Source organism: Tetrao urogallus (genome assembly GCF_951394365.1).
Source record: "Tetrao urogallus genome assembly, chromosome: 6".
Taxonomy (NCBI): domain Eukaryota; kingdom Metazoa; phylum Chordata; class Aves; order Galliformes; family Phasianidae; genus Tetrao; species Tetrao urogallus.
The window spans coordinates 36,418,889-36,446,400 of NC_136819.1; the positions used below are offsets into that span (position 1 = coordinate 36,418,889).

General features: G+C 43.2%; 2 protein-coding genes across 5 annotated transcripts in view; one reads left to right on the forward strand and one right to left on the reverse strand.

Moving 5' to 3' along the window:
- Positions 1-4,475: 4,475 nt before the first annotated feature.
- Positions 4,476-5,822, forward strand: INSM2 (INSM transcriptional repressor 2; the record flags this gene model as incomplete). Its single annotated transcript, XM_079537105.1, has 1 exon — positions 4,476-5,822. One exon carries the CDS (start codon positions 4,476-4,478, stop codon positions 5,820-5,822), a length of 1,347 nt encoding a protein of 448 aa, XP_079393231.1.
- Positions 5,823-8,562: 2,740 nt separating this feature from the next.
- Positions 8,563-27,512, reverse strand: part of RALGAPA1 (Ral GTPase activating protein catalytic subunit alpha 1) — a gene marked incomplete at both ends in the record, with an annotated part of 113,683 nt that continues 94,733 nt past the window's right edge. For 3 of the 4 annotated variants that reach the window (XM_079536710.1, XM_079536709.1, XM_079536708.1), the window contains 2 exons: positions 8,563-8,717; positions 16,740-16,864. In XM_079536710.1, coding sequence (XP_079392836.1) covers positions 8,563-8,717; positions 16,740-16,864 — 280 coding nt within the window. Of the gene's footprint in view, positions 8,718-10,229; positions 10,345-16,739; positions 16,865-27,512 lie in introns of all 4 variants that reach the window. The other variant, XM_079536707.1, reaches the window with a different exon arrangement.

Below are 27,512 nucleotides of genomic sequence, written 5' to 3' on the forward strand. Positions count from 1 at the left end.
TTTTTCTTTTATGTTTTACTGCCTTACCTGGAGCAGATTTTACATTTTTTGGAAGCACACACACATTCTTAGGAGGAGCTGGGTCTTAGAACTCAAGCATCCTATGGCTATGGACTGTGACATATTTCCTGGACAGGGGTACCAGCTTGCCGGGAGGGATGATGAGGACTTCCCTGCTTTGCAACAAAGTGTTTTGTGGCTGTGGTTCTCCTGGTCCTGCTTTCTGTGCTCCAGAATCCTCTTGGATCTAGCCCTCTAAGAGAAATGAACAGAGAAACTGTGGGATTCTCCCTCCTGCCTGAACTCTATTGGAGGCAGGTGTGGCGTTACGCAGCCCAGTGAGCTCCATCTCTCTCACCCTGCTTTCCTGTTATCCTTCAGGCTGTGCTTTTCATAGGCAGAGTTGCCCACCTGTCTCTGCATACATCCACGCAGCATGCAGCTGGGAAGCGATCTCACTGAGAGCTGCTGTTACTATTCATATAATTAATAACTGTGACCTTTCCATAAAAATGAGTATCTTTTTCAGTGAATTACAACATATAATGATGTTTGTAGGAAACAGACTGCTGGGTATCTCATGCTGAAGAACGCCTGAGCTTCCTATTTATGACTTTGTGAGATCAATAAATAACTCCATTACAAGCAAAATTGTAACGGCAAATGGCTTCAGCCTGTGGGACACCAGCTGAAACCCATAATGAAATCACAACAGCCCTGATGGTCCCATGGAGGCCCTTGGAGGACTGGTGGGAGTTTGGGCATGTCAGCAGCTCCCTGGAGAGAACCCAGTGGCCCAGAAGCAGCCTTGGTGGGTTGAAGGTGGGGAGAGGTCTGTGGGTACACTGAGGATCCACAAGCCCTCTGGCACAGGGGCAAGGCTGGGAGTCACAGCACTGTGACCCTGTCTTCATCTCTTAGTGACAGAATCATTGCCATATCAACAGCTCTATGACCAGGGCTACAATGGCCTGACTCCATTTACACAAAAGAAGAGAGGGCGAATGCTTTCATAGTGTTCTAAAATGCCTTAAAATCCCTCCAGTCCACAGAAAAAAGTGTTTCATACCTTCTCCTCTGGAAACCTTTTGGCTAATATTTGAGCAAGAAAGAAAACACAGCAGCTGTTAGTGTAATTTCCCCCTTGAGGCAGATTGTCCTCAGGTAAAACAAAACCCAATTAATGTACCATCAAGGTCAGGTAAATTAGACAACGCAGACCATCATAATGCAGAGCTTTCCTCCAGCGTCTGCCACCGGCTCCAAGTACCAGCCGAGCAGAAGCACCAGAGCAGTGGGGCCTGTCTGTGTGAGCGCTGGAGCTGGGGCTGCTCCGCTGGCAGTGCCGCTGTGGGTATCGGGGACAGGCGGCTGCTGTCTGCCTTCTGCTTCCTGCTTCTGTCGTCGCAAACCAGATGTTGAGGAAAGATTTAAAAGTCAACTTAATTTGAAATTCAAAAATATAAAAAAACTTGACCACAGGATTTTTTTTTTTTTGTGGCAGGGAGGGGACACATGAAGGGGAGAAATATTCTTTAATCCTCTGATTATAGTCCCTTTCTATTTTAGTTTTGACATTTATTTTTTAAAGCTGTGGTTATTTTTTCTTTTATTAAGCAGCCAGAGTCACTTCTCCCTCTCTCTGTCCCTTCAGTCCCCAGAAGGACTCCTCTGAGAACCAGACCTCACCCCAGACTTTTCCCTCACAGCTGGGAATGCTGCCATACATACATTCCTCTCCCTGTTGGTGCCTGAAGACTGCACAGAAGCTCCAAATGCAGCTGCACCAATTTACTGGGACATTGCATCGCACCTCATTCTCCAGCCTCACCAGGCCTAGATCACAAGGGATGCCATTGCATTTTTCAGCTAGAAATGTGAGTTCCATACACTGTGGGATTAACCCTTCGGCTAATCCAGTCTCACCTAAGGATGACTGTTTTACATAAGCAGCCAATACATTTGATCAAGCTCAATCCAATACACGCAGTGTATGGCAGGAGACCTGGCCGGTTCTCCTGAGAGCAATCAGTTCCTTGTTTAGGAAACCTTCAACATAAAGCTCCCTGTCATTCAGTGGTTGGATGGGCTGAGAGCTGCACCACCAGCAGTGTGATGGTGCCAGTGGAATTCAATGTCAGTGGATAAAAATCCTGCAGATTCAGGATCTGTAGGCGCATGTGCACAGAATTGTTGAATATTTTTATAATTACCTGAAATTCTTAATTATTAAAATTTTAGAAGGAATACAGGCTGAAATTAAGAGTATAACTCCACATGACAACCCTGAAAACTGGCAGCTCACAGAGCCAGTGCAAGGACAATCAACAGGGTGAACTTCACTGGGGCTGGGCGAAGATAATCTGGAATGAAACTCTAAGTGGGAGTCAAGAAACTGGAAGCCAGCATAGGAGAAGGGGCAGAGAAGATGATACACTTTATCGTGGCAAAACCAGGCACAAATCCCAGAACAGGTTTGCAACATCTTTGTTAACATCCCATAGGCACTTACTGTGGTGAGACACCAATGGGACAATGAACTCATTAGGCTCAGTCCCACCTCAACCTGACATCCATGGAGCTGAGCAGGGTGGGTGCCGTGGATGCAGCAAGGCCCAGGGGGCTCAGGGACCTCACTGTTAGAGAAAGAGCTGTGAAAGGACAGAGGGTGGTAAGGGATGAGGCTGGAGCTATTTTTTGAGCTGTACTGCTTCAGGCTGGGAGGCTCTGCAGTGCCTGTAGCCTTCTTGCATCCTCTGGGGACAGGCCTGGACTCTGGGACCCAGGGACATTCCTGTCACAGCCCCAGCCTGCAGCACAGGTGCTGTTACTGGACATGTCTGGTGTTCCAGTTAACACACCCAGTGAACCTGATGGTGTCCAACTGGCACGACCTTGGCTGTTCCCAAAAGGAAGAGACACCAACAGGCTTCTCAGCCCTCAGGCACATGGGGTGCTCCTACCACAGGCTCCTTGTGCAACGTGACTGCAGAGAGACAAGCACTGAAGGGAAGGAACACCGCTCTGCAAATTAAAAGAGCTATTTACGCTCTGCAAGAGGAGCAGTGAAACACAGCATACTTGTAAGTAGGGATGCGGTAATTCAGTGAGAAATGCAGTTGGGAAGTCCCAGTAACAAAGGTCAACCAAACACTAGGAAAAATCACGCAGTCAGACAGGGAAGGATCCAGCTGTGCTGAGCACGGCTCATCGGTCCCAATTAGAGTGGTTTGTACTAACAAAGGGTGATCTCTAGCCCACAGAGCCTGTAATCTAATTTAAAATTCAGTGCAACAATGAAAATGAGGGAAAATAGGAGAGTAATGTAAAACATGATTAAGAGTTTGCTAAGCAAATGTAATCAGAGCACTTACAGAGACAAGTGGCTGAGTGTTCCGAGCAGGTGGGGAAAGTTCTCTTTCTGCACGAGGGCTCACATCCTCACCACCACTGCTGCAAATCCCCTGCTTGAGGGGTGCTGAACGGCTTGAGGGATGCCATCCCCATGTGCCTGCATTTCTGCAGGCAGAGGATGCTCTTGGTGGGTTCTGTGGCACAGCCGCGGCTGGGGCTGGGCTCCAGGCACAGTGCAACGCACGGAGCAAGGCTCCAGTCTGTGCATCGGCCATGGCACGCTGCTTTGCCTAGTCGCCGTGGGGACTGTTCCAGCTCACCCCGGGTAACCGAATGACCCAAAAGTGAGGTGCTGACAACTTGAGGCGGCTCGGAGGAACCGTGGCAAAGCAATTCCTCCCCACACGTACATCACTACCTCCCAAGCAACTCGGTGAATGCCGCGGCTCCCGCTGCGCGCACGGCTGCAGACTCGTGGCACCCACGCGTATCCGCAGCTCGCAGGGGGGCAGAGCCGGCTCTGCAGCCATTCCTTGCCCCGTGGCTCGGCCTTACATCCCTCACACTCCGTAGGATGCCTAGCAGCGAGGCGGCCGGATGCCGTATCGCAGCAGCTCCCGGGGTGACAGAGCATTGCGAGCGGCGGAGCTTCGCAAGGAACGGCGTTCCTCGACGCCTGCACAGTGACCTGCGGAAACGCCCTCGAAGTGCGGTAGAATGGCGCGCGCCGAAAGCCTTGCCTGCAGCCCCTCCAGCTTCTGGGAGGAAAACCCGACAGAGCTGTCGGCTCGGCCCGCGAAGGGCAGCAAGGGGCGCTCCTGCCGTGACCCCGCCGGGTTGCCGGGCCCGGGATGCCGCCGTGCCCCGTACCGCGTCCCCTTCGGCAAGGAGAGAACTGCCGTGCCCCGGGGGACGCCGCGGGGGCCGCCTCGCCCTCTCCGCGCCCGCCCCGGCAGCGTGGAGCCCCGGCCGGCTCCGGCCGCCCCCGCCCCCGCCGCCGCCAGCGCCGGCCCCAACTCCTCATTGGCCGCCGACGCCGGAGGGAGGATGACGGCCGGGCGGGAGCGGGCGCGGGGGTATAAAGCAGAGCGGGCTCCGCTCCTACCGTCCCCCGCCTCGCCATGCCGCGCGGCTTTCTCGTCAAGCGCAGCCGGCGCCCCGGCGGCTCCTACCGGGCGCGCCCCCGGGAGCGGGACCCGCCGCCCGCCCCGCCGCCACCGCCGCCCGCCGCCTTCGAGGGCGGCCCCGCCGCTCGTCCGGGGGCGGAGGAGGAGGAGGAGGGCGAGGAGGAGGGGGGCGCCGCCGCCGCCCGCCCCGCGCCCGCCGCCGCGACGTGGACCGCGGGCGGCGGGGATGCCGGGGGCGCCGGGCTCGGTCATCCGGAGGGGCCGTGCGGCGGCTGGGGGCCGTGCGGCGCGGCGGGGCCGCGGGCGGCGTTCTTCGAGCGGTGCCTGAGCTCCCCCGCCTCCGCCGAGTCCTTCCCGCTGGCCGCCGCCTTCCCGCCGGTCGAGAAGCTGCCTCCGGCACCCCGCACGCCGCTGCCTGCGCCCCCGCCGCCGTCTGTCCCCGCGCTGAAGCGGCCGTCGCGGGCCAAGGCGCCCGCCAAGAGGGCGAAGGCCGCGCGGAAACTGAGCTTCGCCGACGAAGTGACCACCTCGCCCGTGCTGGGGCTGCGCATCAAGGAGGAGGGCCCCGAGGGGCGGCCGGGCGTGGAGCCGCCGGGGGGCCGCACGCCGCTGGGCGAGTTCATCTGCCAGCTGTGCAAGGAGCGCTACGCCGACCCGCTGGCGCTGGCCCAGCACCGCTGCTCCCGCATCGTGCGCGTCGAGTACCGCTGCCCCGAGTGCCACAAGATCTTCAGCTGCCCCGCTAACCTGGCCTCGCACCGCCGCTGGCACAAGCCGCGGCCCGGCCCCAGCGCCGAGGGCCCCGCCGCCGCCCCGCCGGGCAAGGAGAACAGCCCCGAGCGGCGGCCCCGCTCCGCCCCGCAGCCCGCGCCGCCCGCGCCGCCCCGTCAGCACCTCGCCGTCGCGGACAGCGGCGCCGCGGCCCCCGGCGCGGAGGCGTTCTCGTGCCCGTGCTGCCAGAAGCGGTTCCGGCGGCAGGCCTACCTCCGCAAGCACCTGGGCACGCACGGCGCCCCGCGGCCCGTCCCCCTCGGGCCGCCCGAGCGCGGGCAGCTCTCCTTCGGCTGCCACCTGTGCGGCGCCCGCTTCCCCTCGGCGGACATCAGGGACAAGCACCGGCTGTGGCACGCCGTGCGGGACGAGCTGCTGCTGCAGCCTCCGCCGCCCGGGCGGCCCGAGGGCGGCGGGGCGGCGGGCGGCGAGCGGCAGGGCTTCCCCTGCAAGCAGTGCCCCGCCACCTTCTTCAGCGCGCCCGGGCTGGCGCGGCACGCCAGCAAGTGCCACCCGGCGGAAGGCAGGCAGGTCCTGCTGCTCCAGGTGCCCGTCCGCCCTGGCTGCTAGCCCGCCGAGTGCCCTGAGCCCGGGCCGGGCCCGGCCGTGCTGTAATTCCTATGGAACGTCGCGGTCCGTGTCCGCGCGGCCGCGAGGCGGAGGGGCCGCAGCCCCGGGCGGGGCGGGAGCGCGGCTGTACAGACGGTACTTAAAGAGAGGAATTATTTTTCTTTTTCGTGAGAAAGGAGCCCGACCTAGTGACCTTGTTGCAATAGCCTTAGGCCCCGAGCTTCACCACTGAAGTTATTGTGAAGTGTTTCGTTCGCTGTATTATGTATCAAATAGTCAGGAAGGTGAATGTTCCCGTTCAGTCGGTGTCCGGTCACATAATAGCTAGAAAATCGTATGGGAACTTATTCGTGCTGTCCGCTTGCTAAGACGCGAGGCGTTGCTCTCCGTGCTAAGTACGCATCTCCCGCTCCTTCCGTGCGTCCGCGCTGCGGCACAGTGCGCGCCGCTCCGGGGCTGCCACGGGTCCCGCGCTGCTGCCAGCCGGTGTCCCGCAGCCGGGCCGCGCCGCTGCTGCTGTAGTGCAGCGAGCCCCCGTGCTTTGCGGCGCCCTGCCCAGCGCTCCGACGCGGCGCGGCCTTTCCCGCCCGCTGCCGGCGTCCCGGGCTGTATTTCTTCGTTCGGTTGGTTATTTATTTATTTATTTATTTATTTTCACGCGGTGCTGCTTGTTTCCAAATGTGATCGCGGATGAGGCCAAAAGTAAGGACGAGCAAATTCAATAAATGTTCTAAAACAAAGCGAACGCCTTGCTTGAATTCCGGGGGGAGAAGCAGGTTGTTCGGTGAGTGCCGAAGAACCAAACCGATCCCAGGCAGCCTTCGCTACAGCGCTGGGAAAGGAACATGCAGAGTATTTCCATCTTTTCATTAAAAGCGATGAATTTTGTTGCACACAACAGGGTGCTCGCATGTATCATGCCCAAGGGCTGAGAGCAAGTGATAATGCTTCATTTTGTGTTTGGGTTCCAGGATCTGGAAATCAGAAAGCATCCAGCAGCCCATTAGGCTGTTCTGTGCTGCCCGCCGAGGCCCCACCTGCAGCCCGCTGTGCCCTGCAAAGAAGCAATGGGCATTGTTGTAACAGTGCATCTATGAGACTCTTGGTGGTAACTGAGGTTCAGCTAGAAGTGCCTGTTCTTCTCACTGATCTCAGTGTCACTGTGCGTTTTTAAACTATCATCCTCTTTCTCTGCTTGCATGAGCAAAGGGAAAAGGGCTACGGATCCTGTGGACCCAACGATTGCTGGCTGTTCCTACAGTCGGCAGCAGCACTGAGCTGCACTTTGTGCTGCTGGGCGCCCTGTTCCCCACATCTGGGGATGGGGATCCCACACGTTCCTATGTTGGATGGGGAAGTGCCCCCAGAGCTGGCTCACAGCCTGAGTTTCGGTAGGAGTGGAAGCCCCATATCCCTGGCAGCCGCCCTGTGCGCAGTTTGCTGACCTTTTACAAACTGGAGCAGAAATCTAGCAGCTGAGGTGAATGACTAATACACAAAAGGTGGTAAGAATAATTTTATTGTATTATTAAATAGCATGTCTTCTCTTCAACCATTACAAATTTGTAGATACTACATGAATGACAATACATAATTTATATTTTTACTGTTGCCCATATGATATATTTACACATGCAGTTAGTACCGATGCCATGCTACATTTTGTTAACAGCATTCTGTTGTTTGCCAGCCCCAAAATGTGAGCATCTCATCTCCGGTAGGAAAATATCTCTGGATGGGTGGAATGCGTGTACAGAGCTGCTCTTGGGGCTTGAATCAGCGGCACTGCAAGTCTGATCCTGCAGTGTGTTCCCTTTGCTTCTGCAGCACACAGCATCAGAGCAATGAGTTTATATCAGGAAAGTGCTTTTTTGCTGTTGGTTTTTAAGGAGCGATGACACACATGTAGCCCAGCAGTCTGGTGAGAAAGGCTAAAACTCATGGAACTCAGTGGCATTGACTACTGATACCACTTTGAAAAGCAAACGTTATAAAAATATTTGGAAGCCAAGCAGAAGGAGAACTTCAGCACAGTGATTTTTATCTTTTCTGGCATAGATGATGGCACCACCTGCGCTGCTACGACATGACGCACCGCTCTGTGAGGAAGGAGCTGCTGCTGCGTGCAAGTTACTCTGTTTGGGCTCCGTAATGCCTGAAAGACTGTTGGAGTATTTCATTCTTAGCATAAATAATCTGCACACAGGCTGTGCATTAGCACTGTGACATCTGACAGAAACTTTACAAATGCAACTCCAATTTAAAACTGTACGTTCATTTTTCAAATTGTACATATTTCTTTCTTTGTTTCAGAGGAAACTGCAATGGGGCACAATAAATACGGCATAACCACAATTCTCATGTCACTCAGATCAACCAGAGCTAAAAAGGACTTCTGGGGAGGTGTCCCCATCACAGAGCTCAGTAACAGGTACAGAGGGCAGGCTACACTAAATAAAAAAAAAGGGAAAAAATTGTAATTAAAAAAAGGGGGAGGGAAAAAAAAAAAAAAAAAAGAGCCTGGAGTTTGAGTAAAAAATGAAACAAAACAAAACAAAAAAAAACCAACCAAACAACAACAACAAAGAAAAACCCTTAAAAAAAAAAAGATGCTAAAATACGAAAGTAAAATTCCAGTGTGGCTGTTTAAAACAAGCACACAGATGGGTAGGCAGGGACCGGGTGCTGTCCTCCAGCTGCAGGCTGTGGGTGCTGTCAGGAAGCTGCGGGCACCCCGCCCTCAGGACTTGTTGGCTGAGCCCGAGGAGCGCCGCAGCTTCATGGACATGCGGCTCTTGCTAGTCCGAGGAGACATGGGTGAGGCTAAGTCTGTTCCATCCGCCTGCGCTGCTGCTGTTGCTGGAGGCTCTCCCGGCTGAGTCTCTGGGCAGGAGCCTGCAGAGGACAGCAAGAACCGAGGCTGTCAGTGCTGCCTCCATGCCGCGGCATGGGCATCTGTACACAAGGGCAGACAGGAGCCCCGTGCTGCCAGCAACCCACCATGTGCACCAGCCCCTCACCAGCTGCAGGTGGCTGCAGTGACTGCTGCAGCACCAGCTCTAGAGAAAGGGTGGTGCCAGGGGCCACCGGGCTGCAAGGCCACGTTAACCGTTGCCCTCAGCCACTGACGCAGCACTGAGGTGGGCACTGTAACTCTGCTATGCAGCAGGACTGACCCCTCTCTAGCTGCCTGCAGGGATGGAGAGGGATTATGTAGGCCATCGCCCCAGAGAGTTCAGTCTTTATGACAGCATGGAAAATAAGAGCCCATCGCGTGCCAAGGGAGCTCTAGGGACGCAACTGAAAAGGTGGAGTGAGCTGGGAGAGCAGAACACCTCTTCCCACCTGAACTTCAATCAGTGCTCCAAATTCCTGCAGGGCCCACAAGGCAAAGCTTGAACAGATCATACGAGCTGGATGCACTTCGCATCCCATGTTCTTTGTAAAAGGAACAAGATGAATTTGAGATAATGGTGCAGAGCTCATCCTCACACCCAAAGCTGCTCTGCAGCGACGTCCCCACAGAAGCCCCTCTCATGCAGCTCTGCCTGCTTCTGCCAATAGGTATTATGGGAAAGAGGCAGTGCGACATGGCAGCTACGTTCTGCCTCCTGGGTACAGAATTGGGACACTGCAAACTCACATGCACAAAACTAAACTGATTTGATCAGCCATCTGCAGAGACCAACAGCTGCCTGGCCCCAGTCCCCCCACTGGCACTGACCACTTCTGAGCTGTGTAAACTGCAGACAGCAGCTCAGTACTACCGAAGTCAATGGAAAACCTCTGCCGGCTTCGGTAAGCCAGAAAGAACATCACCTGCTATTCTGTCTGCATCACGGTAATGCTTTTAAAATAATAATAATAATGCAATAATCAGAACTGAAGAGACTTCTCTCTCAGTTAACATTTCACATATAATGGGTTCAAAAAACCCCCGCTAAAAACAGAACTTTTCTTTTCTTTGGAAAGACTCCTGTCAAATAAAATCATGGCAAAAAATTCAGATAGGAAGTCTGAGAGTATAGTTAAAGCACTGCCATAAGCCTGAAGGGTTGGGTGCCTAGAGTCCTCCTGGCCTGGCCACTACCTGCCCGTTCCTCCAAGGCCCCACACTCTCTCCAGTTTACACCAGCCACTGAGGTGACGGGGAGGAAAAAGGGCTGCTATTTGTTCCCCAGCTGGGGACAGCAATTCTCTTCATGAGCTGGAGACCACATTGCCAAACAATCTGGAAAAGCACGATAATGCCTGACTTACTGCACCTCATAAAAAAAGGCAGGCAGGGAAACATGCACTCTCATTTTCTGAAATTCTATCTTGTTCTAATTTTACAAGGAATTAAAGCATTTCAAACGGTGGAAGTTAGAGAACAGAAAATAACCATTGTTGTTTTGCACAGCATACCATTCACAGCTAGCGTGAAAGACCTTCCGTTTCAAGCCTTTGCCCTTTACCTTGATGTGGCCAATGCTTTCTAGTGGAGGTTTTGGAAGGAGAAGAAATATCACAGCATTTCTTTCTTTGTTGAGAATGAAGAAGTGATGAGGAAGGAGAAGTGGAAAGAAGTGAGGAAGGGGGAGGAGAAAAGATAAAAGATAACAGGTGTGAGACATGAGACACGAACCGCAGAGATTGAAGGGTATTAACAGATGAGTACAGAAAACAGAATTTTGAATTTCATTATGTAATTGCTGCTCATGCTACAGGTTAAAGAGAGTGATGAGTTAGTTATGTGCAATGAAGCAACAGCTCAGAAATCCGGTGTCATACTTACCAACTAAGCATTACAAGAAAAAAGGAAGGGAGAGAGAAAGAAAAGAATTCTATGACATTATCCAGATCCAGCAACCTTGTTTATAGCAACAGATACATCCTAAGCACTGTCTGCAATCTTTTCTCAAAGTCTGTGAAAACAGTTAAATACTCACACACATACACACAACCTAGAAGGAAAAACAAATGGCAATCTGACATATGGCTTCTGCTCCCCAGCTGTCCCATCTTTTAAGTATGCTATAATTACAGCCAATCTACACATGAGACTGAAATCACGTCAAGAAGAAAAAACACTGGATTTGAGCTAGTCAAGGAGTAAAACCATACTTCAAAATTTTATCAAGGGCTGGATAAGGAAAGCCTTAAAACTCCAAGTATTTCAATCAGGGTATTATTGATATTATTCTTGTAATATCTTAAAATTTTGATCATAATTTCTGCAAACAGACATTAGAAATCACAGAATTCACATATAGTCCAATTTTAAGAAACTGACTTAGAGTTGCTAAAGAACAGAAGTCATGTGAAGTGATTTTCACATCTGAACATACCACAACAGAAGAGTGAAGAATAATGGCACTTAAAATATATTTAAAGTCTCACAGGAATCAACAGACTGATTACTCATTTTCTTTGGATTTTAGGTATGAATATATATCTATATGTGCACACATACACACACACACACACACACACACACACAAAGTGTGGTTATATAAATTTGTAAGTTTTAAAACCTTCAGTTTGAAGTTTTATATCTTTGTGCAATGAAATATTTAGTTATCCAAACTATAAAAATAGGATTAAACAAGAAGGCCTTTTTCTCAATTGACCTGTAATAAGAAAATTCAATTAAAATAAACAAAACAGATGAATTAACTTTTTTAAGAGCTTGAAAAATGTTTAGAAGCCATTCATTGTTTTTAGTCTCTTAAGCTTGACAACTGACCAAACTGGCATGGAGCATTTTATCAGCTTGATACCAGTTTGATAGCGTGGGATCACAGCGTGAAGCTGTTTCAGTTGTTTGTGAACATGGAAGCTATTCAGGGGAGTTGAAAGGAGACATTTTCCCAATACATCTACAATTTTTAGGATCCTCTAAAGACAGTAGGATTTTTATTTGTCTCAGAATGGAGCTATTTAAACATTAAAAGGAATCCTAACTACAGACTGACTTAGAAAGGATATGGATACACCACAGCACACCCATTTACATGGAACAGCTCACTCAACATTTCTGACTTGCAGAGGTGAAAAACTGCACATGAGTGCAGTGGGGTGCTGATCCGTTGCCTGTTGAGCTTTCTGGTTTTTCTGAGCGTCATTTCTGTGAACAGCTACCCAGGGAAATACCACTTGTTTATGTTGGTAAATTCTGATTTTAAGATACTGCAAGCCCTGCCTTTCCTGACCTCCAGGGAAGAGAACAATCACTTGAATAGTTTGTGCTCTCTGCCACTCTCACAAACACCAGCCCAAAGCTGGCCAGGCTATCAGTTACACTCAGCTGAGCCTTGCTAGGGCCAAAGCATTATATCTATCAACAGTTTGCGGAAAAGATGAAAAGAAGCAAGAAGCAGGTACAGAGAGGATGACTGCAAAAGCAGCTGCCAAGCAAGATGAGAGGCAGAGGAAGAGATGTGAGTGGCCTGGAGACCTGGAGGGCTGAAGCTAAGTAGGAGACAAAAAGTTGGAGCCAGACACGAGAAAGATACACAACCAAAAGGGGTTTATGGAACATGAGTGGAAGAGCTTATGTCCAGCAAAGAATACTCTTCAGAACCTGTCTGGAAAGCTGACTACTGGAGAAACCTATTCTGCATCAGCAAATACCTTGAACATCCACTCTTTCCATTGGTAGAGGTTCAGGCAGAGATAAGACAGCTCTCTGTTACCACAAATCACTGCACAGCCCCAGTTCTCAGAAATTGGTGGTGGATCTTAAGGTTACAGTTTTGCTTATGAATCATGATGGCTATTAATCAGTGTTACAGTTTCTCTTTTGTCCTATGCCTTAAGCAAAAACAAGAATGGAAAAACCTACACATTACATGTAGTTACAAAACAATTGATCTATAAAGTCAAATGTTCAAAAGCTAGGAAATACCAGAATTAGAATTGTACATGCTGTTTTAATTTCATCCCTTGGTACATATATGTATTTTTTTAATTGGACAACCATATTATATTTTTTTCAGTAAACGCCAGTAAACGTATGAAGTTGATTTGTTTGGGACTCCAGAAGTCAGAGAATCACAGAATCATCTGAGTTGGAAGGGACCTTTAAAGGTCATCTAGTCCAACTCCCCTGCAGTGAACAGGGACATCTAAGCTAGATCAGGTTGCTGTAGTCTACACTGAATTTACTGCTTCAAAGTGCTGAGGATTGTCAGCTTACTATGACCAAAGTGGTCAACAGCTATTCAGAAACATTTAATGTTTCAGTTTCAGTTGTCCAGTGTGGAATTTTTGGAAAATTTTATCAAGTTCTGTTGTTTTGCTCTGACTTGGAAGTACAAAAAATTCATAATAAGACTGGACTGGAGAAGAATAATGAGAAACTCTTCACAGCCTTACTAGACAAACAGCTTTCATAAAACACTCCTGCTTTTAAGAGTGTTTTCAATCACAGACTCCAACCATCATCAAGAGCAGTGGTTAGACCAATGCAGTGAGAAAAGCACCACCACCATCTGTGAAGGGCTAAGACAGGATAAAAAAGATTATCAAATTCTTCATTCAAAGGTACCCAGCAAACAAGCAGCAGGGATGATGATGCAAGCTCTAGAACGTGAGATCTTCTTGTACAAGGCTGAAGAACCTCTGACTCCACATTCCTCCACTTCTATACATGTAAGTCAGCATAACTGTGCTGAACTCTGGCTTGAAAACACAGGAATGATTAATGAGATCAAAAGATCTTCTGCTGGCATCACAAGTAAGGCACTATAGCAGAGAGGTTCCCTTTCTATGAGGTTTACTATACTGCAGTCCAATTTATGGTAGCAGAGAGAGTTAAAAAAAGTACCACAAAGAAGAACCAAAAGTAAATCATCAATACAATTTAAAACTCAGAATCTTAGCATCATGAGGTCAATAAGCCCTTCAATATCATTGAGCTTGTCACTGACAGTTTCCTTGGACTACTCTGGTGTCACAGAAATTGGGTTTACTCAATAGCTGTATAGTAGGAAATCTTAGTTTGCAGTTACTCTTTCTTTAGAGACAGCAAAAAGTAAAAAATGGAGTAGCAAATGAATTACATTCTGTGACTAAATAGAGGTAACTCTCAATTAAAAAAAAAAAAAAAGCATACATACATTACACCAGTCAAGTTCCTAAGCATGGGGAGGGGGATTTTGCAGATATTTTGACAGGATAACTTATGTATCTAGATAAAACAGCAGCTGCCAAAACAACATTGTATCAATGAGCAACCACTTTAAGGAAGGAAACAGTTTTTGTTGACGATTAAAGCTTTCATAAACAGAAAAAGTACACTGTCACTGAACAGCATGTTCTCTATTGGCCAGTTGTCACAGATTAATTGAAAAACTTGGCATGCTGAAAGTGGCTGATAGGATCACAACAAAATTTACAGTGCCTGGTGGTGGGCTTTTGTAGCTTCACTGCTTCCTTATATCTGTCTCAGAGTAAGGAATTATATGTATGTAGTATTATTTATAAAAATTGAAGATATTCAACAACTATAAGCTTTGAAATCATGATCCAAGTAAACATTCAAGTCTGTGATGTCTAACATACGGAAATATTTTCTGGTTATTTCTGGTCTTTCTTCATAAAAAGCAGACAAAATATTTTTAATTTTGAAAAATAACTGCAACATAATTTTAGAAACTGGTCAGAAATTTTCAGGCGCTGTGAAAACATCTGGCAGATAGCCTGCAAAGTTTTAAGTCATTCTGGGTGCAATGAATGTGTGTAGATGCCCAGGCAGGACTCCAGTGCCACTCCTCTGTGCAGTCCTGGAACAAGTCAGACCTCCACACTCATCTTTCAAGAGTTGCCAGATCCATGGAAAGTAGAAACCTGGTGGAATCGTTCTTAGGACCATGGTCCTTCAAAATTGAGGGTCATCTGCATTTACCCTACTCACAGGTATACCTTCATTAGAACTGGAAACTGGTGGTTTCCAGACGAATCAAGCTTGGGAGATGACTGCCACTGTATGGCACAAAGTTCAGAAGAACATCTCCCTTAGGACAAGACATCACATTTTGTGGAGTGTAAACATGCGCATTCACTCTGATGTGAAATGCATCACAGATTCCTATTAGTGAGATTTCTGCAGAAAAACATTACATGGGAGAGAAAGCTTAAGACAAAAATCAATTTTTTTTTCAGAATTCAGAAGTTAGAGTAAGCAAGTATGACTCAGACAATTTTTAAGGGAACACAGGAATTGCCATGTGGAGCAATGCCCTGTATTAGTTTGGTGCAATGGGGAGAAGTAGCTTTGCTTCTCCCTGAAAGAATAAGCTAGATGAAGAACACAGAACCACTTAGCCTGAAATGAGATTTCCAAAAGTGCACAGGCAGATCTGATACAAGCACACTAGACTATGCACTATGAGTGTCTGATGCTGAATACACACTGAGTGCAATAGGTAGGAAAAGTGGCAAAGATTGGTGTGTCTGGTCATTGTTTTTAAAGTTTCCAGTTACAGATTCTTCCTATTCACATGTTGTCATACATTAAATTATGTTACTATCTTTGAACTAATTTAATTAGTTTTAAATTACTGCCTTTTAATTTAGTTTCCCCTTGGTTTTGATTATTTACACTGGGATAGCTCTGCCACTTATACTCCGAAACTAACTTCTAGTCATGGTTTATACTTACACACAAAAAGAATCTCTCTGCTTTAACATCTCTCAGTCTGCAGACCTCATCAGAATGCTTTTGTAATTCTGAAACTTATTTCTGCATATTTTATCAATTAAGAAACAAATTTTGAGATAATAACTTACCAAATTAATTAATTCTTACAAAATGCATTTTATTTAGATTTACAGCTTTTCCACAATAGCACTTTGATTTATTTGAGAATTTCAAGTGTTACACATTCTTCTTCTCCTTCTTTCCTATGTTATCACTGCAGAATGCCTTACAACATCAATGAAAGACAGTACAGAGTACAAAACACACCACTGCCATTCAGTACTACTTGTTCATGCTGAGAAACGAAGGTCAATACAATAAAGTGTTACTCATTCAACAACTGTCTCTACCATTAGTTACCTTAATCCCAGAACCAGTGTTAGTGCTTCATGCAGACCTGAGGTTAGTAAAAGACTAAAACTTTAAGAAGATGTAGTGGTCATTTCTCAATCAGTGTGAAATTCTTTTTAGTGTGAACAAGGGCAACAAGGAAAGTTTGCATACAATCTGGTTACAAGCTTAGTGCTCTAGTAAAAGTAATAGGAACAAAGGGTTTTTTGGACACTTTGTCTTACCTTCAGATAAACAGAACTGATATTTAATGATCTAAAAAGAGGGGAAATAAAATAAATGAAATAATCATAAGGAGTTCAGGAAATTTCAGAACAGGAAGGCCTTGAGTTACTCATTCTCTTAGCAATTTTCTTATTAGTAACTGAAAATGCAGTATCCTCTTATAGAACAGTGGAAATAAAAAATGACCTTAAGAAAACTCTGCAACTAACAACCTGGAAACAGATGACTGCAAGGCTCTCAGGTTTCTAGTTTTAAAGTTTTAATTCTAAAAATGTAAAGAGTTTAAAACTTTTTTACAGGGAAGGCATACTGACATTAAAGAAGCCTACACTAGCCTAAACTAGCCTACATGAATCAGTACTGACAAGCCGTGGAAATTTTATATGGGGGAATGCAATAAAATACATTGTGAAAATACACTTGCTACATTAAAGGAGCTTGCCAAGTCTTACTGTCTGGCATTGGCTCATGATGCCAGACAAAAGAAAAAGGGCTAAAGGTAACTTTGAAGAAGTTCTTTAATAGATGTATATAGACTTTCACATTAATGGAAACCATTAATAATATGAAAAGGTTTGAATTTTCATTCTTTATAAGTAAGGATACTGCATTTGATGTAAGACTGTGTAAGAACAGTTCTTCACTGTTCTTCTTACCTGCATCTGAGGGAAAATGGTGGTAAGGTGCTGGACAGAAAACCTGAGCAGCAAAATCCTCAAAAGTTGTAGGTTCTAGGTGATGCTGAACAATTGTTTGCAGGTATCGTGCTCTCTCCTCATAGCTGGTTTAGCTGAGAATTAAGGAACAATTTATATCACGTACTGTAATTGCTAAATAACAGTGCCTAGTAATTCAGAGCTCTTAATGTTAAATATGTATTTCAATGACGGCACACATTTATTTTTAATTCCTTACATAACTTAAGATAACATAAGATTACCTGAAGCACTGTAATAATAGAAACTGTACGACAAATACAATCAATGTGAGCCTTATTGTTACATCATTCCCTTTTCAAGCTTCATATCACACTTTCCGAAAATCTTTTCAAACTCCAGCTGTTTAAATGTTATCGCTAAACAAAATACTTCGGCTACACTGGTTAAAATTAAATTTAAACACCTACATTTTTAAGAATATAGCATGAAAAGTAACATGAGCATTAACAAAATAATTTATTTTGCACTTTGCAATGACAAATTTTTTCCATAATCCCTAAACACACATGCAGCTAAGTACAGAGTTTAATTTGGGTACTGGGAAAAAGCCCTAATTGATTATGCTGTTAAAACATGCAAAAGTATTTGTAGAGAATCTGCGAGACCCCTAAATACCAGCTAACGGGGAGCTGGCAGGGCACTGACAGCAAAATACTGTTCTTCTTCCTTTTCACCTTGTTCTCCCTCTCTGATATTATTGACAAGAGAGCAGTGTCTTGAAGTGTTGCTGCTTTTGAAGAACCCTCTCCAGGCTGCTTGTTCCAGCAGGCCTGATTGTGCTGTTAGCACAGAGAGAGCGAGAAAAAGAGAGAATATTTCTGCTGTTCACGAAAGCAACTATGGAAATGGCTGTCAAAATGTAGAGCAGCAGGCAGCAACATACAATTATCAAGAAAAACTACCACGCTGACTTCACGTCATATAGTTCCTGAACTGAGAAATCAGTTAACCTTTTCTCTGACAACTTTCAAAGTCCTCCAGCTGGACTCAATGTGCTGAATGACAGAGACTTTCCCAAGTTATCTCACATAATCACAACATGACCAAAATTTTTTCCTGACATTTATGATTGTGCATGTCTTGTTTTTGTAATTTATCTGTTGATAGTAAGATTGTGTTCGCCTCATACATACATATATATTGTCTCTATTACCCCTTCCAAAAACAAAACAAAAAACCAAAACCAAACCAACCAAGCAAAAAATATGCACAATAAAATCCAAATCAGCATTCAGTGGAGGAATGTATTCAGAATCAGTTCCCAAAGGTTCTGAGGTCTGACTTCTGGTTTGCTGCTCTTTTAGAGCAGGAGAGGGAGTGAGGAAACTTCCCTTTTGACTCAATTTTGTCTGTGAAATGGGGATAATATTCATCGCTGTAACTTGCACACATATTTTAGTAAATTAAACAAGAGAATTGCATTAGAAGTGACTACAGTTTTTATTAACAAGTGCTAACATTTTAAATAATTGTTTTCAGTTATTTATAATAAATATTCTCAGCCCTATATTACAGCTGGAAACAATACCCTTCATCTTAGCTATTAAAACTAGAGTTCAACTATTACAGAACTTTTCTTCTGTACAGTATTTACTATATATTTTGCAGTACATCTAATCATAGGAATGCAGAGACTGTATTATCTGAAAACAACTTTCTACTGAATATGATCACCTTAGTGGTGTTTCCTTAGATCACAACTTGGTTATGCAGTGAAACTGCAAAACAATTTTACCTTTAAAATCTGTGCTCCAATTTTTGTCTTTTGGATCCAGAGAGAGCTGAAACCCAGCAGAATTCTCTATCTGGAGAAGCTATAATAGAAGCATTGGGACAAGAGAAAATACAAAAATCTCCTATTGTAAAGAGTTAGGTTGGGGGATAAACATAGTGTTGAGCCTTAAGAGAGAAGAGTAATATAGAATATTTTTAAAGAGGCTATGTGTAAGTGGTAGAGGATGAAACTGATGGTTGAAGTCTAAATAATACTACGTATCTCACAACTTGTTGAAAAGCACTTTTTTTCATTGGGGGAGATTCACAGCTGCTGAATTTTCTGCAGTTAATAGAGTCCTTTGATTCACAGCAGTGCCCCTTGCACAAAATATACTGGCCTTTGTGTATTACCAGAAACTAATTTTCTATTTGGCTGAAAAGGGAAAAATGGGGTTATTGCTTCTCCCTCCTACAGAGCTTTTCATTATGCCTGATGCACTCAACTTCTAAGCTCTTCTGAGAAAAAAAAAATAACTGAAGAGGCAAGAGGTAGAAAAATGAGCTTGTTAGCACATTAGAAGTGAAGTATCTTGGTGGGCCCTAGAAATTCCCAGTGGTGTGTTAACTTATCACTCTATGCATGCTGGCACTGATAGTCTCCCAATTGATCACTCTCTTTTCGCACCAAAGGTGCTGCCAGGAAGCAAAGGCTGAAGGCCCACAGGAGAACAGGCTGCTATCAAAACAAGCTGTTTTTAAAAGTCTGCTTGAATGGGTAAAATGTTTCATGGTAAAGTAGGGTGGAGACACCTACCTCCTTTTCAAATGCTCTACTTTTAGAGGTCTCTGAAGAAAATCTTTCAGGTTATCCTATTATATCCAAAGCTTACACACAAATAAGGCAGAAATGAAGGAAAGTTACCACTTTGAATGCAACAAGGACTTTCTCATTCTCCAGTCTATGTACCCATCTCCTAACCAAATAAAGAAGTCTTGACACAGATGCTGACTGAGGAGGATAATGACATTTTTGTTACTCAGTGGAAAGGACATGCTTGTATCAGTTCTAGAAGACTAATTCAAATGCACACTTAGCACACTCAGAGAAAGGTAATTCAGCTGGCCTGGTTGCCTCTCGTCTTAGCAATCTTCAAAACTATCTGCACTGTGTCAAAAACAGAACTCTGCAAAAAAAATACCCACAAATCTGATGTGTAAGTCAAGTCCAAAACTTGCACTAAGAAGATACAATCTCCTCAGAACAGCTCTTCTGTGTTAGAAAATGAGTAGCTGAGGTTTGGACACTTACAACTACTTGCACGTACTTCAAAAATATTCCAGTATTTTAAAACTTCATTTTTATGCATTTCTGACTGAGATAATCCAGCTATACATTTCTTTTAAATGCTACTTATCTGCAAGTATCCAATCCCATGGAGGTTAATTTTTGCATTACTTCTATTAGGCTAGACATTTATTTCTTTAAAATGCTGCTCTCTAGGGAAGAGTTATTAGCACCTATAAATTGAGTGGCACACACAAACTCATTGGCTAGTAATAACAGTGGAAATGCAGGCTACATTCTTACTGTGAGTGGATGTTGCCACTGGCATCCCAATTAAGACAGAACGGGAAGGACACACAGACAAAACCAACAGAGAAATAACCAGTTTGTCACTAAAAAAGAAAGTTTGTGACTAAACACAAACTAACCGTCCCATAAGCTTTCTGCTTCTGAGAAGATACTGACAAAAAAGAGAATGGATAGAAGTGCAAGATATACATTAACTGTACAGACACTCACTCAAATCTGTCAGCTAAAAACTGGCAGAAACATAACACAAAAAGCACAATAAAACATCCAAAGATCTGATGAAATTATTTCATTATATTTTTTCAGAAGTTGTAGCCATGCAATATACAATCAATATAACAACAACAAACAAGCCAGAAATTGCGCCTCTACAGGTCATTCAAGTTGTGGTCACTGCAACTAACATTTCATTTGCATTACAACTGATGTGAATTTTTGTATACTCAGAACAGCAGAGTCCACTTTCGGGGCATCCCGCTTTGAATCATAATACCGTCTGGGTTGAAAAGGACCACAATGATGATCTAGTTTCAACCTCCCTGCTATGTGCAGGGCTGCCAACCACTAGACCAGGCTGCCCAGAGCCACAGGGCATTGACAGGCATTCTCTTTGGATATCATTTTCAATCTGCCATTTCCTTGCAGTAGTCATTAACTACTTGATCAATTAGATTAAAACTGCTAAGAAGACATCTTTGAAGGCTTAGAATCTGTTGGCATTCAGGTCACACAGCCATTCATACTTCTCACTACTGTTTCACACATCCTTATATTTTGCATCCTCCTTCATTTTTTGTCATTTTTAGACTTAACTTTCAAACTTCGAGGACACAAACAGCACTTGTCTAGTCTGCACATCTCAGTATAATGAGATTGTGGTCTATGGTCATGTTTATACACTGTCTATGGTTACACATATGACATGATAATACAAGTAAAATATTTTTCTTGCATGCACCTTCATGCTCCATCCTCATCTCCTTCTTTCATATTCAAAACAATTCCTTCATAGATCATTTTTTTATTCACAATTTTGTCATCCATTTGATGAGGAAATCTATTTCCTAATTACCTTCATCTCTAGGTACTTGTCTCAAATTCTTCTTTCTTGCAATTCTAATCATGCAATCTCTGTAAGCCGTACTTCCCATTGCCCAGCCCCATCTACTGTCTCCATCTTTCAAGTTCTTATGTCAGATCATCTATTCATAATCATTTCCATAGGTTTATAATCTCAATCTAACTACACTTTTCTTCTCCATTTGTATTTACATCCTTCTAAACTCAGTAAAAAGTCAGCCCGTAAGCTTTAGAATTGAGTAATATGTATTGCAAGTAACCTATCTAGTATTTAACAATTAAAGAAGAAGGAATTCATGATTAGCACATTATAGTCACCACCAGAGTACCAATCCTAATATTTCATTTAACCCGAAGCTGAGAAAATACAAAGGAAAGGTAGTTTCAACATGGAGTAAAATTCTCAAGACTTTAATTAAGAATATATCTCTTCAAAATTGTGTTATCTGTCTTACAGGAGCATCTACATGCTAGATCTATAAAAGAACTGGAGAAGAAATTCTAGTGTTGGCACTGAAGACTTCCTGAGCAGGGGCCATAAGCTCAGGGGCCATAACCTTCTCTCTCACCAAAGTACTATAACCACTGCTCTATACAGATGAGCATGTACTCTCCCTGTGATGATGAGGACATTTTATGAAACGAAGAGCAATTTCAGCAGTGAACCAAGTGCACCTATTACAAAATGTCCTCAGTTCCAACGACTAGAATGACATTCTTATAAGAGGCAGTAGATGTGGCCTCAAAACTGGAAACCGCTCATTTCTTAGATGACTGATATAACTACTGAGTTAACTCCTGTTGTATTTGTGTGGGAACCGATCCAGTAAACATGCTTTCAAAGCTCTATGCACTGCCACCTTACAAGTAAGATGAGTAAAGAAACACCAACCTCTGCTCAACAGATAGACAGAGGCATGAGCAAGAGGCATGAGAAAATGTATTATCACAACAGATTTCCTAAGGAGCTTCTAAGGAGAAAGATAATGGTGGAAAATGCATTCAAAGATGGAAAATTTAAAAAGGATTGAAGGCACAGTTCAGTAATACACAAAAATGATTATAGAAAGATCTCTAATGATTGTAAATACTCTTTGAAAGGTCAGTATGTCATTTGTTCAAAAAATTTTTAAATGACTGCAGTTAACAAAATACGTAAGTTAGAGATGTAGTCAACGAAATACGTAAAGCAGGGGCTGTCAAGGTCACCAGGCGTAACCAGGAGTAATCTGTGTGACATTAATCAGAGGTTGCCGAAGCAAAGGCAACAAATGACTGTATGTGTGAAGTACCAAAAGACATCAATGGCAGAAATCCTGTAATTTTCTACCTGTCAAAAGAAGCATCTACCATTTCAGATACGACAATCAAATGTCATGCTACAGCTTCCATTTTAGTAAATGACTTCAGTATGACTTCAGGATGATTTAAAAGGCATCAGAGTCACAATAATTCAGGAAATACCCCACAACTACGAAGTTTCAAGCTGTAAGCCCAGCAACGTTGCAGGTATTTCTAGCCCCTTAATTGGTGGCCTGGTTAAGCCCAGTAAAGAGAAAACACAACTGTTTTCTTAGAAATCAGAATTATAACAAAAGGAAAGGAATTTCCAAAAGGTATATGAAAGACAGTAAAAATGTGGACTATTGTTTTTTGCTTCTTTTTCCTATCGCTGTCTCTCATCCAGACAAATTGAATAAAAATCACAATATCAAGCACCTCTATGAAAGTTTTATTAATAAATCATCCGTTCTGATGCTTATGTATGTGTATATATATGTGCACATTTGTTTAGCATATCACAATAGAACAGTGTATTGGTGTTACAGTGTATATGTGATCACAACACTGACGGTATGTAGAATCTGAGAGCCTTTGATTCCACTGCTAGGAAAGAGAGAATCTTCTGATGATTGCCTAGAAATACCTTTTAGAACAAAAGCCAGAGAATGCATTTCTAAATAGCATGATGGACCATCTCAGGTTAAATTACAAACCATTGTTAGAAATACATGTACAGCTGCATCCCTGGCAGTTTCAATTGTTAGCAAAATCATCTAAGAAGTCAATACATATTGATATGAATGTGGAGAGTACAAGCCAGGCAGTTAGTATACAAGCCAAACAGTTTAGGCAAGCAGTAGCCAAAGTACTGCTCAATTTTTAACTGGAAAATGAAAGTCTTCCATCCAGAGATACTTGTTTGTAGGCTTAATGGACACCTACAAGAGGCTGCTTTTTTTGACTGCACGCACAATGTATAAAAGAGATTAACAATGTTTTAAGAAAAGCTACGTAAGATGGCACCTTCTTGTTTATATCTACCCCCCTCAGCAAATTTAGAAGCCCACTTCTTTGCAAGGAAAAATAACAGTGCAATATTGTCAACAGTCAAAAAAGCTCCCAAGATATTAAAGACCAAAGGGGGAAAAAAAAAAGAGAGAGAAAATAGTGAGGCACAATAAATGGCAGATTTTGTAGGATTTTAAGCTTCTAGATTCCTGGGTCTGAAAAGGGGATCAAACCCTGCAGAATTGCTACAATCTGAGGTATTTAGAATGAAGAAAGCAACAATTTTATTAGGCAGATTCTTCCTTGTAAATTTCAATTTCTGACATAAAGAAGTGAAGCACAATTGCCTCCAGAAAAAGATAGCAAGTACAGATTAAAACCTAAGGTTACAACCTTAGTAGAATTTGACAAAACCCAACCATCATACTTGTTGAAATGGAAGTTTTTTTTTCCAGAAAATCTCACTCTGAAAGAAAGAGATTGTTCAGTGGTTGTCAAATCAGCTGAAGTCATACTGAGTCACAACAATTTGTACTTTTTGTTGCCTCTTAGAATTAAGGATCTAAGTTGGGATGCTATTGATCTAGTGTTGGAAGCCCTGCAACTAACTGCGTTTTCTATGTAGGTGGGAGATCAGTATCAACTGGCCACACTGAGAGGAATACTTAAAGTTCTGTTCTACTTTGAAAAGTGACTGTGGAAGTAGCACCTACTTAATGCACTTCAGTGGTTCCTGCATCTATTTTGCACGGTATACAAAGATTCTTTTTCCCAACTGTAACTTCTATTAACTCATGTCAACTTATTTCTCAAAGTCAGCCTAGATTCTTTTCTGTTTCTTAAATACTACCAATATTGAAAACTGGCACATAAATATTTTGCTCTGTGCATTACACAGATATGCTGTAAATGAAAGCAGTGTCTGCATACAGAATTGGAGTTTACCCACGTCACCAATGATTTATAAAGCAGAATTCAGTTTATGCCTCTCATATCCAGTGCAAGATTTTCAGGTTAAAGAGAAGAAACAAAAAATTACAATGCTTGACACTACTGAAAAGGTGAATAATTTTACAGTTTTCTAAGGTGATTTTTACCCCCAGAGAAATCATTTTCTCAGTATTAGTGACAGCACTTTTGTAAAACATAACAATCTATTTCCTTACTCATAAAACAGAACATAAAACTCAAAGGACCCACCGTAATATTTTTAAAAGTTCTAAGTTGCCTTTCATGAAGATATCTTAAAACTGTGGAAGGGACTCAGTGCTAATTATCAAAACTCAGTCAATTTAAAAAGTAAAGCATTAATATGACAAACTACCTAGTAAAGTAGATATACTGTTAAAATTAAATCAGTATTAAAAGTAAGTAACAGACAACAGAATTTAAGTAAGCATAAAATGCAGTATCTAGCATCCTTAATGAAAATCCTTCTCAACACAAACTGTAACTGCCAAAGGGTTCTCTGACAATTTCTGAGGCATATATCTTCATGATTAAAATACAGAAATAAATAATAGATAAATCTATACAAATTAATCTCATCATTGTAGGTTTTGAAAATTGTTTTTAATGCATATATTCGCATAATTCTTTAAATGAATGTAATTAAAACTACATGCTATTTTTTATGCTACTAAAAAGTTCAATATATTTTAATGAATTGAAAATTTTGGGGTAAATTACAACATACATTTTTGCCATTTAGAAGCTTTTTTAAGAGTACTAATTTTACAGTTAAAGGTGATTAATTCCAGTATAGATAACTATGGTTAAACAATGAAAAGAGCAAGCATTATCTAGGCATATTTGCAGCCACTGAGTGCTTCTGAGTCAGTGTATTGCTTGTATTGCTTTCTGCCTAGTTTATCACCACATTATACGTTGGAAGGCATTGACTTTATCTGGATTTTTATAAGAATCTTTATTTTTACTGTGTAAACACTTGCAAAGTTACTAAATTATTGCAAGAAATTGTAATTGATGCTTACATTTTCATTGGAAAACCCAGAACTGTCCTTCTAGGAATATCCTTGATGTATTGTTTATTTTTTTATCTTGTTCCATCAGATCTTAAAGCTAACTAAATTCTTCAGTGGTTTATAACATCTTCTGTGAAGAAAAAGCTGTGATTCATCAGAGCAGACAAAGCGAGGCTTTAATCCATTCCTGTAACCATATTGCCAAGTCTATATTGTTTACATTGCGTCTCAATTAAGAGACAGGCAGGACACCTGGTACTTCTTTATCTAAGTCCCACGGGCTGCCAGATGACTCAAAATCCATAACAGGTGCTAAAGCAGTGTGAGTGTAGCACCATTAACACAAACTGGAATTAGATAAAATTTGGACCATGCTTAACCACTTAAAACACTCAATTATGAAATGAAAAATGTAACCACTCTGTACAAGCTCCTTTAGAAAAGGCACATAAAAGATGCGTAGAATTAAACTGCAACTGTAATGGACTTAGCATAAATCTCACATTCAGTATAAGTATTCTCTTGAATCAAACTACATAACAACTATATAAAAAGTCATTGTTTTAAGGCAGCCATATCAAAATATTTTGAGATTACACTTATTAAACTGAATAGATTCTAATTCTGATCAATCACTCAAGCAGAAAAAATGACAACACTGATTCCCAGATTTTTAGCAATTTCCAAGGTAAGATGAAAAAATTCAGAATTAATAATATTTATTGAATTCTTCTACTCTGTATAGCCTAACAGTTATTTTATTCTAAGGACTTTGGCAAACAAAAGCATCTTAAGGAATGATCTTAAAACAACAAGGTTCAAGTAAAAAAAAAGATAAAAGGTACTGCCTTTTACTGAAAATCCCATTCTGATCTTTTTTTCAACACTTTTTCAGCTAAGGTGACTGAAATAAGTATTAAACTGACAGAACACACCTCGTGAGTGAAAAAAAATGAGTATCAGAAATTTTACAGCGGGCAATTACTTAAGAACTATCTGTATCTAAATGTGCAGTAATCAAATTAAGTTTCTATTTAATATTGTAATTATCAAGAACACAATATAGTGATTTTATTACCAGAGTAAGCAGTAACAAAGTACAGTAAACCGTCATTCAAGACAGTGTCATAGCATCTATGATAAGCAACATATTGGCTTGAACTAATGCACTATATGCCTCTAGGGAATGTCAGGCTCAGAGACTGGGTTTTAACATCAGAATCTATCCATTAATCTTGACTTAAATATAATCTTCTCTGCAGTAAGAGGAAGAACGGGCATTCAATGAATTATCTGTTTGAAATATAGCAGCAGCTGATTAACACAAACATATAGAAGAAAGTCTCAGTTTTGCTACCATTTATTGTGTACAAAATTTACAAACCCTGAACTGCAATTTAGCATGAACAACAGTGTGATCAAATGACTAACAGTACTGGAAGGAAAAATACCTCAGGATTGCAACAGATTACTCATTAAATTTACTTGTGATGCAGTCAGAAGACTAATTACAGCATTTAAAAACATCCCCACTAGCCTATGTTGTGGTAACAGGCTATGGAGGTGAAAATAAAACAGTGAAGGTACAGTGCTGCAGCTCTCATGTAGGAAGAATTTCCAGTTCACCTTCCAGGGAGGATTTGTCTTACTAACATTGCCCAGACAAGAATCAATGAAACTTGATGGTGTGTTGTGTTAATTATTTTGCAGATGATCACAGTTACCCAGTTTCAGGACTCCTTTGGAAGCAGGTTCCCCGAGGCAGACTGTGAATGGCTCACAAAGTGCTTCCAATGTGGCACTGCTGTGTTACAGACGAGTGGCAGGAGAAGCAATGACATGACCAGCCAAAGGTCTGAAGTTTAAGGATGCTGCCCCAAATGTGCCAGGGAGAGATGTCCAGCCATTTCAACCATTGCTTCAGCCTACAAATTATAGGCCAGAGGGAAGTGCTGCCACATGCACTGACTCCAGATTTGGAGAGAGGGGCTTATCCCTATTTCAACACTCAGCACTGTATTGGTCTAAACTCCAGCAATTGAC